Consider the following 13,168-nt stretch of genomic DNA (forward strand, 5'->3'; position numbering starts at 1 on the left):
TACGTCGGTGGGCTGTGACAATTCTGCAGTCCTTGCTAGAATTGTCGAATGTTACTTAATTTCTACTCGGAAATTAATGAATTAAATATTCCACCGTCATGCCTAAAGCAATTTGGGTGCAATATATAGATTTCTTCTTCTGGAATCACTCTATTTCTACAAAATTTACTCATGTTTGAAGCTTTGTCTACTACACAACCACTGCCACTTGCTGTTTCACTCAGTTTGAGAAGTGCCAAAATTAGTTTGTAAACTATGAGTAAAAGAACACAAAGGGAGGTTTGTACAATGTCAAGAAAATAGAATAGGCCTACTTAAGCGATCTTCTGGAAGAAAAAAAAAAATTCTAGGTAGAACTCTTCTGGTCCCTGAAAACACAAGCATATCGGAGCACACTATACTAAACAATTGCTAAATGATTTTACTCTTTAATGGGCCACAGAAAATGGCATGCTTAAATGACCATACTCCTCTACGGGAGCACAGATGTTAAATATCAGTTAGTCAAGTGGCAAAGAAATCACTGACAGTTATTTTTGTTTAACATTCCTTTTATTTAAACAACACTTCTCTATATTATGAAGGCATAGATTAAAAAAGAAAAAGAAAGGTATACAAACAAATAAAAATATGAAATCTTCACAGTTACTTCAGTTCAATAAATCGTCAGTCTTTAAAATGCTGTTTACTTTAGAAACACAATTGTATACAGCAGGGATGTCCCTGTAAGCTAAAAACTCTATCAGTGTTCTTGGCAGTTCAAGTTTTGATAGTCGTTGTATCACATTTGGTCTCATCACTCTCCAGATCTGTATGCGACACTGGCACTGTAAGGATAACGGTGACTCTGAAATTAGAAGAGAGAAGAAATATCACATACACATAAAAGGATTCAAAAAATTCCAACATTTAAGTAGCACTCTTCTCCTTGTTTTAGTGTACCCAAAGCTTCCTTTTCTTCTTCAGTGTAAATTTCAACAGCTAACCAGGGTTGTGATTACTAGTGACAGACTAAATATGAAATGTCATATTCTAAACCATTACTGATTGTGCTATGGGAACAAGGAATTTCATGATTTACAATATGTAGAAATCATTTTGTGTGAAAATATTTTCATATTTCATATATTGGTAAAATTTTTATATTTCATGAAAATATATTTGTCCCTAAATAGTTCAGAGTAGGTTTACATTGTTATTTATAAAATAAGTCTTATTGATATTTTATAAGATTTACAAGATTCACTTCTAAAATACGGTACAGATTTTTTTCATGTTGTACACATTTTTGTCTCTCTCTGTTAATATTTTCATTAGCCATGACATGGGCTATCCAGATTTATTTTAAAAATTTCCAGGAAACACACTCTTTCTAACAGCAGTCTTGCAACAATGACTGACTGTTTCTTTTTAACCCCTCCAATGCCCCCGAATCTCCTGCACCATCTATTCCATCCTACAAAAAATACTAACTGACGAAAGATGCAACCTTTAGCTGGAAAACATTGAAAATCTACTTGTATCATATTGTAACTTCTATTAAGTCCAGCTAAAGTAACCAGTGATTTACTTTGGAAGGGTTCCATGATGCTGAAAGACAATAAAATTACTGTGATTTATTGCATTTCATTTGGCACTGCATTATCAATTGTAATAGGGTGTTCAATGCAGTGCAGAAGGATGACAAGATACCTGCAGATTGGAACAAAGGTGTCATTATCCCTCTGTTTAAGAAACAAAATCACCAAAAATGCTCCAGCTACCAAAGAATAATGCTCCTTTCTCATGACGTTAAGATTCTTGAGAAAATCTTAGAAAGCAGACAGCAAGTTATCTTAGAGTCAGAGTTGGAAGAGGAACAGTATGGCTTCAGGCCTAATAAGTCCATAACAGATCTAATATTCAGTGTCTGTATGTTAATGGAGAAATATTGAGAGAAAGGCAAAGATCTGTTCATGGTTTTTCTGAATATTGAGAAGGTATATCACTGCAAGAGAGAAGAGATGGGAATACCTGAAAAAGAGGAATGTGCTGAAGGGACTGGTGAGGAAAGTTCAAATGCTGTATGAGCACTGTACAAACTGTGTGCAATTTGGTGATGGACATTCATCCTGGTTCCAGACCAAAAGTGGATTCAGCAAGGCAGTGTGCACTATCTCATTATTATTTATCACCATCATGGATGATGTAATGAAGAACATCAAGCAAACCTCTAGAGAACTTAATGCAGTAGCTTTTGTTGAGACTCAGTGAATGGAAGGTTTAAGTTCCAGAAATTCAATTTCAAGATAAACAAAGCCAAAACAGTACTGACTGCATTAAATGGAGAAGGAGGACCTGCAAACATCATGCTAGGAAACCACCCACTGGAAAGTGTGGAAAATGTGGAAAACTTTGCATTCCTCAGCAGCATAATTTCTCGAGACACAGTAACCAAAAAGGACGTGATGAACAGAGTGCAGAATAGCTCTCGCTTTTACCAGCAAGTAAGAACATTCCTCTGGGACCCCAAAAGTATCAACAAAAACAAAGCTGGTGATGTTCAATCAATACTTAAAACTGATCTTCATCTATGATATCAAAACATGCACTAACAAGGACTCATCAAGGTTACACACAGCTGAAATGAAGTTCTTGAGGTCTACAATATGATAAACAAAAATGGACAAGTTGAAGAATGACATAGTGAGAAAGTAAACTGAAATTCAGTCATCATTTTTAGATCAGGTCGAGCATCTCCAGATTGAGGTGGTTCGGGCATGTAATGAGGATGGAGCCAACAACAAGGGCAGCTTTTGCTAACCTGCAGAGGCATGTGGCAGGAAAACAGATGGCGGGAAGACCAAGAACCTACTGGTTAGACATCATGAAGATAGATCGTACAGATCAGGGAAGGACACCAGAGAACGTCATTAACAACAGAATGTATCCTCGATAAGACAGAGTGGAAGAGGCTTGTCAACAGTACCTGGGAAACTGGAACTGTAAAATAATGATGATGATGATGATGATGATGATGATTATTATTATTATTATTATTATTATCAAATGTAAACAAAACTTAATCTATAAAGGACAAAGGGACAAAGATATTTTAGTATTAAAATATGTATCTCATATTTTGAATTTTCCTCCACATTTTTATATTTTGAGAAAATTTTCTTCACATTGTGCTCATCTCTAGTGATTACAGTTTGATATGTCTTAGATTAGATAGCTTAGTTCAGCATAGTGAAAAAAAAATGATGGTGTTCTCTAAACAGACAATATAAAGCTAATATCACAATAAAAGGTAATATAGTTGAGTAAGTGTCCTTCAAATACTTGAGCACCATGCTGAATGACCTATGTGATTCCATAATAAGAAATAAATTGAGGACTAGTCCCAAGACTAATGTAATATTATTTACTTGACATATTGTACTGACCCTCTTGTCAATTTATTTCTTATAATTGCACTTCAATGCAGAACAGAAATGAAATTTACAGCTTATAACACCATGATTCCAAACAAGAGATACAATCTAGAAATTAATACGCTAGGAAACAATCCATAAACATGAAGAAATTCTTTGTAAGGTCAGATCTCAGTCTGCAGCTACGAATCCGCATGATCCATTGCTACATATTCTCTATTCTATATGGATGTGAAAGCTGAACTCTGGATCCAAGCATTGAAAAACGTATCAAAGCCTTTGTAGTGTATCTGTACTGTCATCTCTTTTGCATCTTCTACTTCTTTTCTTCACAAGGCCTCTAAATATTAGTTCCTAATTAGCATCGACCTCTACGATCTTTTGCTACATCTCTTGTGCATACATTGGATATTGAAAATTTCAAATGTTGAGGTCCTTCAATGGATGAAAAAGCAAAATGTACTGCTACTTATTATAAAACGAAGGAAAATGCAATACCTAGGACATGTTATGATGGGCAAGTGATATCAATTATTACAGCTAATTATTGAAGGAAACATACAAGGGTCCGTTGGGAGACGGAGACATCAAAAGAAGCTTTTCATGTTGCAATGTCAAGATCAGAGCTGGCTACGTAAATCGCCAACCTCCATTTGAAGACAGTGTCTTACGAAGAAGAAGAATGTGGTAGATTAAACTGAGCTGAAGTAGGAATTTTAAACATAGGCAGTTGAAAGTAGCTGATGGTGATAGTGGTAGTGATCATTGTTTTAAGAGGAAGTACAACTAGGCCACCATCCTCTATATAACACTAATCAGAGATAAAAATGGAAGGGATCTGACACTTCGAAAAATGAAGAAGAAGTACAACTAGGCAACCATCCTCTGTATAACTAATCAAAGAGAAAAAATTGAAGGGATCTGACACTTCGAAAAAAGAAGATATCAGCCAAGAGAACACAAGGGCCATAAGGGGCGTGAAAATGAAAGACTCCCTAGGCCTCGAGTACTGTAATACCGTCGGGCCGGAAAAGAACAAGAGTTGACCAAGGGAGGTCGGACAGGACAGATGAAAGTGAGGAGCCTGGCACAAGTAAGTGGAAGCAAATCCAGGACTCAGCTAAGGGCCCCATGGTCGCCAACCCATGCTCCAAAGTTCCGATCCTCTGCAGCCCCTTTTAGTCATCACCTCTTACGACAGGCAGGGGATACCGTGGTGTTATTCTACTGCCCCTACCCACAGGGGGATGAAAGTAGCTGGCACCACAGTCTAGGGGTAGCAAGCCTCCCTCTTACCGGGTGAACCCAGGTTCTATTCCTGGCTAGATCAAGGATTCTTTTTACCTGGATATGAGGTAAAGATCAGCCCATTTGTGAACAACTGAGGAGTTACCTGATAGTGAAATAGCAGCTCCGGTCTGGAACGCCAAGTACAATGGCCTTGCAGTGGCCACATGTTAACTTTTAACATTCAGGTCTTTGGGCTTGAGTAGCGATCGCTTGGCAGCACCACAGGGTTTACTTACTTATTTCCTTTAATTCCTAGATGGATGATAGGGCCTCGACAAAATTTCTCCAGCTTGTTCTTTCTACTGTCAATGCTTTCACCTCTCTCCAAGGCTTGTTGACTCCAGTTATCTCCCGATCTATGGTTCTCTTCCAGGTAATCCTCGGTCTGCCTTGCCTTGTGGATTCTAGTTCAATGCCTGCTTTGTAATACTTTCTTGTGGTCTTCTCATGATGTGGCCAATCCACCTCCATTTTATTATTATCTCTTTCTGTATGGAATTTTGATTCGGGCCTTCCAAAGGTCTTTGTTTGAGATGATCTTTGGCCACCATATTCTTATAATGTACCTCAAGCAATGATTTATAAAAGTCTATAACCTTGTTGTAATGTCTTTGGTCACTTTCCAGGTCTCACTTCCATACAGTTAAACAGATTTACCATGCAAGTGGCTGTGCTGTTTGGGTCATGAATCTGTCAGCTTGCATTCGAGAGAGAGTGGGTTCGCCGCCCACTGTCGGCAGCCCTGAAGATAGTTTTTCACGTTTTCCCATTTTCACAGCAGGCAAATGTACCTTAATTATGGCCACAGCCGCTTCCTTGTCACTCCCTGACCTTTCCTATCCCATCATCGCTATAAGACCTGTCTGCAGTATTGCCAACAGTGGAATGGGATTACCCACTAAACAGCTGCTTGAAAACTACTAGAAACCACTAACCGCCCCCCCCCACAACTTCCCCTCGTTAAGCTTTGTTCAGTTACGAAAATACTACATCAAAAGGAAAATGAAATATATCCTTTCAGTTCAAACGTTACAGTATTTGAAATATATTTGAAGGTGAACTCCTAGTAGTCAGTGATCACTGATGACTTTTCCTAGCACTTTGATAGAAGGCATAAAGGAAGAGGATATCTGTTTTTTCAAAGTCCCTAATTTCTTAAATACCTTGTTTGGTAGCTCATAAGGAAGCATTGTTTGATTCTTCTCTGTCCTGCTCGAATAGATTTTTAGAGTCTCATTTTATTTTTTTACTTTAGTTTTTTTTTTTTTGCTAGGGGATTTACGTCGCACCGACACAGATAGGTCTTATGGCGACGATGGGATAGGAAAGGTCTAGGAGTTAGAAGGAAGCGGCCATGGCCTTAATTAAGATACAGCCCCAGCCTTTGCCTGGTGTGAAAATGGGAAACCACGGAAAACCATTTTCAGGGCTGCCGATAGTGGGATTCGAACCTACTATCTCCCGGATGCAAGCTCACAGCCGCGCGCCTCTACACGCACAGCCAACTCGCCCGGTACACTTTAGTTTTAATAATGACTAAATATTATCTTCAATTCCTCATTTGACTTTGGCAATACTAGGTGCAGCAGTACATATGGTACCCGCTTCTGAAACGGATTGGTGTTATTTGCAATGCAAAATTTCATCACGTTACACCAGAAATTAGCGGTGAGACCATTTGACAAAGGCCATATTTATTAATCTGATAAATTCATATTTGCGCTGGCATCAGAATTACAAGATTCAAGAAGGGGAATCAATTATTTTATAACAACCTTAAGTGCATTTGACACTTGAAGACGTGACATTTCACTATGAAAGAAACACACACTGAAGCATTTCTTGCTTCCTTACTTTTAATGGAATGCCCCGCATCTAACTTTCGCCTACAGTTCAGAACCTCCCCAGCTCAGCTTCTGATGCCATTACAACTGTAAATGTCAAGAACTTAGATCTGAAATATTACATAAAACTTTAATTGAAAAACCAACAAAATATCCACTGATATAAGCATGAAAAAGACTAGATTTCCCACTACCCACCGTGAGTTAAAATTTACACACTGACGAAGAGTAAGAAAACCTAGATTTATTGGGAAAACCATCGTGTTGGCAACACTGCCTATATACGAAAGTGTGACATAAATCAAATTGTAAAAAATGTTTGTTTTTTTAAACCAGATTTAACATTTGAGTTGAATATTCTTAGCTTCATGTTTATGCTAATGTGAGGAGATCTCCATATTGGTCATCAATATGCAACAGCTCCTTTGTTTTAATTTATATGACTCACCAATCTCTCTAAAAAGCACCTCCATCCTGGCTGACCGTGCTTCCTAAGTAGAAATATTCCTCTACACTTTCTATATACATTCCATCTAGAGTCAAGCTAGAAATGTTATTATGGTTTATGCACATTTCCTTACTCTTTTTTTAAAATTATATTTAAGCCTATTTCGTTAGCATCTATTTTTAAGTCATTCTTTGGTATCTTGATGAGGACTCCCTCCTTCCATTCCTTAGGAAGGTGTCCTTTGCTCCATATTAGTGTTAGAAGTGGCTCTATGATCTCTTGAACACAATATCTTGGGAACAGAAGGAGAATCACACACCTCTGAAGTCTGCCAATTTAAAAGTTTACATATTTCACAAATCACACTAATAGATAATATCCCCTCTTCTTTTTCTTCTTCTTCTTCCGCACTTTGTCATCGATGTATCTTTACTGATGACGTCCTGGTTGTGGAGCTGTTGTAGATTCTCCAGGGTTAGCAGAATGCAGTTGCACTTCGTTGTTGCCAGCTTCTTGTCTTTCAACATCAGCGGAGATGAAAATTTCTTGTTGTCGACTAATCTGTTGGGTGATGTAGATGTTGATTCCCATAGGGAAACCTGATATATTTGTCCTGAATGAGTAAATTTATAATACCAATATAGTTGGTCCATTATTGGACATTATAAATTTTCCAGCTAACTCATTCCTGGTTGCCAGCGTTTCTCCCCAGTGTGCTAAATTGGGCTCATCAGTTGGTAAATAGCACACCTACCAAGATGCATGGCTAGTGCATACCGTGGAGGCCACTACGTAGGTTACTTGGAGCCACCGGCAGTGTCAATGCACTATGAGAGTCTTTGTCTCATTTTCAAAAATTGATGCCTACCTGGCCATCAGCTGATATAGATGTTGATTCCCATAGGGAACCTGACATATTTGTCCCAAATGAGTAAATTTCAATATAGGTGGTCCATTATTGGACATTATAAATTTTCCACCTAACTCATTCCTCGCTGCCAGCATTTTGCCCCAGTGTGCTAACTTGGGCTCATCAGTTGGTAAATAGCACACCTACCAAGATGCATGGCTAGTGCATACCATGGAGCGAGCGAGCGAGCTCTGTTGCGACCGCTATTTCCAGAGAAAATAGCGTAAGAACGCAAGAAATCTCCGACCTACTTGGTCTCTTATTCTTCTTCAACTGTGTGGGGCTCCTGGAGCAGACAACTTTGATAAAATGAAGGTAGACCAGTATAATTGGATAGATAAGTTAAATTAAGGTTCATTAGATATTGAGGAAAGTGAAGAAAAGTGGGAGACATGCAGTATTTAAATAAAGTAAAAGGCAGGTTCGATAGGAAGATATTAAGTTCTACAGGGGTAATATAGGCAACCTGTATGCAGTTTGCCTATATCTAAGGGGGAGAGTATTTCTGCAGGGGAAATATAGGCAACCTGAATGCAGGTGGCCTATGTCTAAGGGGAGAGAATTTTCTGATTGGATGTATATTATTTTCAACAGATAGTTGGAAGGAAGTTTAGTTAATGAAAGGATTGGAACAGATGGCTATAGACAACTTGTCCGAAAGTTGTGGGTGGGTAAATAAGATCTAAAAGCATATTGATGATACGTTCACGAATACCAGTAGTAATGATATGAGAAATAAGAGCTTGGTGTTGTAGTTGAAATGGTAAGGTAGAAAGATAGTTTTCAGCTTCCTCTCTGGTAGAAGGAAGAGGAGTGAGAGAGAGAGGGGAGATATCATGTGTTCCACCGATATTTAGAGGTGTCTGATCGGATATGTTGACTGATTTAGGAATAGAATTAGTGGATATAGTCTTGTTAGAAGAATTAGGATTGGGATTAGATTGATTCGCAGAGGTAAAAGGGAGAGCTTTCTTCGGGGTGGGTAAAGGAGGAAAGTCTTTTCCCAACAGCTGGAAGATTTCAGATTCTATGTTCCTTGGAGCCTTGTTTTTCTGCTTGGCGCTCTTGATAGCAGGGCATCCTTTATAATTAGCGGTGTGATTAGCACCACAGTTGACACAGGTGAACTTGGTGATATCTTGAATGCTACACTCCGAAGTTGCATGAGGGCCAGGGCATTTCACGCACCTAGGTGCTAGATTGCAATTTTTAGCTGAGTGCCCTGTTCTCTGGCATCTCTTGTATTGCGGTGGATTTAACGTTCTTCTGGGTTTTTCAATTTTTACTTCAGGGTCGAAGAGAAATAGCTGTTTCTTGAAAATTTGATGAGATAATTAGTTATCTTTTAGGGTCACTGCGAAGAACGGAATACTTCGTCTTTCGAAGGTAACAGATGATTCTCCATTGGTGTTGGTAGTGGTATAAATAATTTTGTATGGCTATTTCTAGCCGAGTGCAGCCCTTGTAAGGCAGACCCTCCGATGAGGGTGGGCGGCATCTGCCATTTGCAGGTAACTGCGTGTTTCTGTGGTGGCGGATAGTGTTATGTGTGGTGTGTGAGTTGCAGGGATGTTGGGGACAGCACAAACACCCAGCCCCCGAGCCATTAGAATTAACCAATGAAGGTTAAAATCCCCGACCCGGCCAGGAATCGAACCCGGGACCCTCTGAACCGAAGCCCAGTACGCTAACCATTCAGCCAACGAGTCGGACTTGGTAGTGGTGGAACGGTATGACTTGGTCAGCTGGACGACCTTTAGAACAGGGTAGCCCATTTCTGCTAATAAAGAATGTATGTCTTCAACTTTGGTATCTAATGGTAGTTGTCTGAGAATAATGGTGAAGATATCGCTTTTTTCAGTACTCAGTGTATAGAATTGGACGTCATTTTGTTTCAATGCGGTAATCAGGGCTCTATGATCTTCAATGGTATTAATTTTAAATTGGATGACGTGATTACATAACATTTTTGCAGAGAATGTTCCCTTGATGATGCTTTTGACGAACTGTCATCTTTCAAGATAGGAAATAGTATCATTTCTAATGGTAATGGCAGGGATTTTTCTGGAAGTATTATCAGTAGATACAGGGGCTGCATTTTCAATGGTTTCTGTGGGATTCGTAGTATCGGTTTCCATGCTAACTTGCAAAGGGGAGAACGCATTAGCAGTAGGTACAGGTGGAGTTTGATTAGTCTGAGTGATATGTTTGATAGTCTTCTTAGTTGGTGGGAATACAAATTCATCTTCATCAGGAGTCTGTCTCTTGGCATATTCAAGGATTTGTTCTGCCTTAGTGGCACTATACGGACCAAGTTTGGAAGCGGTCAACTTAGGTTTCTGTTTTGGTTTGTAAACAGGAGAGGCTTTTATTTGACTTGAAGAGATAGGAGGGGTTAAATTTAGACCTTTAGATGATTGACCTAAGAGCTGTTGTTGAACTTGGAGTTTGTAAGCAAGGTGCGAACCTGGTGTTGGTGTTGTACCAACAGAGCCCTTACCAGCTGAGGCTACTTGGTTCACCCCAGCCGAATAAGGGGTGCTGGGTGTGTTGGTGTGGTGAGGGCTAGGTATGGCTATACCTAGCTCTTCAGATGGGTGTAGAACACCAGGTGTAGAAGGAAAGGATTGTAAACTGGTATAAGAGGAAGAGTTGGAAGAAGAGGTAGTTGAGTGCTCCAAGGAGTGATGGTTCTTTCTCGAGTATCGAGCCATGGGATAGGTGAGGGAGGGGATAAAATACCAGGAGGTAGATCACTAAGGAAGGGAATGATAGCGTATAAAACTGCAACTTGCCTCAAGCAACAGTTTTTAAAGGGGTGTCTCCCCGGCAAGAAGCACAATTGCAGGTCTATACGCTGGTGAGGAAGGGATGATGGTGATTGGATAGCCGGCGATGACGTCGACCAATCAGGATTCAAGCTGGGCTAACGGCAAGGGAGACCGTGTTAGCCGAGGATCTAGGAAGCTGGAGTCGGATTCAAGGCCTTCTGAGTTGCCGTGAAAACGAAGTTCAATAGGTGCGATCTCTTCCGAGTCAAAAAGCAGAATGCCATACCATGGAGGCCACTGCGTAGGCTGCTTGGAGCCACCGGCAGTGCCAATGCACTATGAGAGTCTTTGTCTCATTTTCAAAAATTGATGTCTACCTGGCCATCAGCTGATAGATGTTGATTCCTATAGGGAACCTGACATAATTGTCCCAAATGAGTAAATTTATAATACCAATATAGGTGGTCTGTTATTAGACAGAGTCTTTGTCTCATTTTCAAAAATTGATGCGTGCCTGGCCATCAGTTGATATAGATGTTGATTCCCATAAGGAACCTTGGGATTGCCTGATACTGTTTTGGTCCTAATATAAGACTGGGAATTTTACATTTTCGTGTTGAAAGTCAAAAACCGCTGTCGTTTTATTTGCGCATGTTACATGTAAAAAATAAATGGTTTGTGTATCATTTCCAACTCATACTGACGTGCGGCAAGCGTGCTTTCCAGCTGAGCCCAAGGACACGAACAGCCGTAATTTCTGAAGTTTTGATGATATTTTTTTCTCTTTCCAATTTGATTGGATTAGTGAAAGGCAGAATTGAATATAATACATTTGAGTACTTCTGCGAATCGATACTTACCTTTGAAATCGTTCTCGAATTCAACATAACCTTTAAAAGTCAATGTAGGCCTTTATATGTGGTACAGTATTCCAGAAACTGACTAGACCCAATTACAATGGAAAATTAAGAAAAGAAGGGATTTTGCCATCATGCTGGGAGCTTTTGTATCTACTGTGCTTAATTTTATTAGATGAGAGAATTAAAACCTACTTGTGGTCTATTGTCATTTGGCTTGACGTTATTAGATTTTTCGAAGAGTTTGGCTAATCAAAGTTGCTGAACTGAAATAAGTTTTTACGGGAAACTAACGTTTCCCCTGTAAAACTGAATATATAAAGTATCGAGATTTTGAACTTGCCTACTGGTAATTAATGTTTGATGCCAGTTTTGCAGTCTAACTTGCCTGCTTCTCATCCAGAGGGCCCGGGTTCAATTCCCGGCCAGGTCAGGCATTTTTACCTGGATATAAGGGCTGGTTCCAGGTCCACTCAACCTGCATGATTACCTTTAATTGAGGAGGTATCTAACGGTAAGATGTTGACCCCGGTCTAGAGAGCCACCAGGAATAACGGCCGAGAGGAATCGTCACACTGACTATGCGTCACCTCGTAATCTGCAGGCCTTGGAGCTGAGCAGCGGTCGCTTGGCAGGCAAAGGCCCATTGGGGCTGTAGTTTTATTTGGTTTAGGAGTGTTGTAAGATTATAATTGTACATACTGTATTTCATTTTTGTGATGTTTAGCCAAATTGCTGATGGCTTTCATTCATTCCCGGATTTTCCGTTTTCCCGTTTTGTACGTTTTATTTTAATAGTCCCTCCAAAGACGGAGAATAGAGGTTCCACTGTATTTAGAAAACTTATATGAAAATTACAACAATAAATAATTCAATGAATTCACCCTTGAAAATGTTGCAGTTATAATTTAGAAATTTTTAAAACACCATTTTTTAAATCAAGTTTTGGGTCATATTTTGCATCTTCTTAGATTACTTTTGTTAGCATATTTGGGTGATTTTAAACCTTGAATATTTGAGCCTTATTAATTATATCAAAAACTATATTTATCACTGGAAATTAGAAATTTTAGTAGGACAATATTTGCATAAGTAACAGACTGAAAATAAAAATATTACTTACTTGTCAATCTAAGGAGTACTTCTGCTAAGGGACCTGCCTCAACATGTTCGTGCACTTTGCCTCCAAAGAGTATCCATAACTCAAGGAATATTGGTTCACACCTTCAACAAAAATACTGCAAATTATCATACATAACCTTCTTGAAGGATATGTTCAACAAAATACAAATATATACAAATGAAATGTTGCTTTCCAAGTCATTCTAGAAGATACTTGGGATCTATTTCAAGATATATTATTTTTGTTAGCAACAAGGGTGGGTTAGTGAGAGCTCAGTTTGAACACTTGTAGATTGCTTTATCCATTATATTACATTACATTTATTCTATTCTGTAGTGTATATAAATAATTGAGACCTGTGTAGAATCTCTATGATGTGGAAAGTTGTAGAATATTTTATTTGTAAATCTTTTTTAAGGAATATTCGCTGTATGATGTAGAAGCGTGCTGGGCCCATAACCCAGAGGTCCGTGGTCTTAACCTAACCTTCTGTACTCCATCCTTTTCAC

The 13,168-nt window shown here is 39.0% G+C and overlaps 1 protein-coding gene across 2 annotated transcripts in view; it reads right to left on the reverse strand.

Moving 5' to 3' along the window:
* Positions 1-247: 247 nt before the first annotated feature.
* The window catches only part of LOC136871606 (ankyrin repeat and SOCS box protein 12), a 73,338-nt gene continuing 60,417 nt past the window's right edge, over positions 248-13,168 (reverse strand). For both annotated transcript variants that reach the window (XM_067145062.2, XM_067145072.2), the window contains exons 5-6: positions 12,660-12,760; positions 248-847 (exon numbers count right to left, since the gene is read on the reverse strand). In XM_067145062.2, coding sequence (XP_067001163.2) covers positions 651-847; positions 12,660-12,760 — 298 coding nt within the window. In that variant the 3' untranslated portion in view covers positions 248-650. The remainder of the gene's footprint in view (positions 848-12,659; positions 12,761-13,168) is intronic.

Source organism: Anabrus simplex, chromosome 1, assembly GCF_040414725.1.
Source record: "Anabrus simplex isolate iqAnaSimp1 chromosome 1, ASM4041472v1, whole genome shotgun sequence".
NCBI classification, from domain to species: Eukaryota; Metazoa; Arthropoda; class Insecta; order Orthoptera; family Tettigoniidae; genus Anabrus; species Anabrus simplex.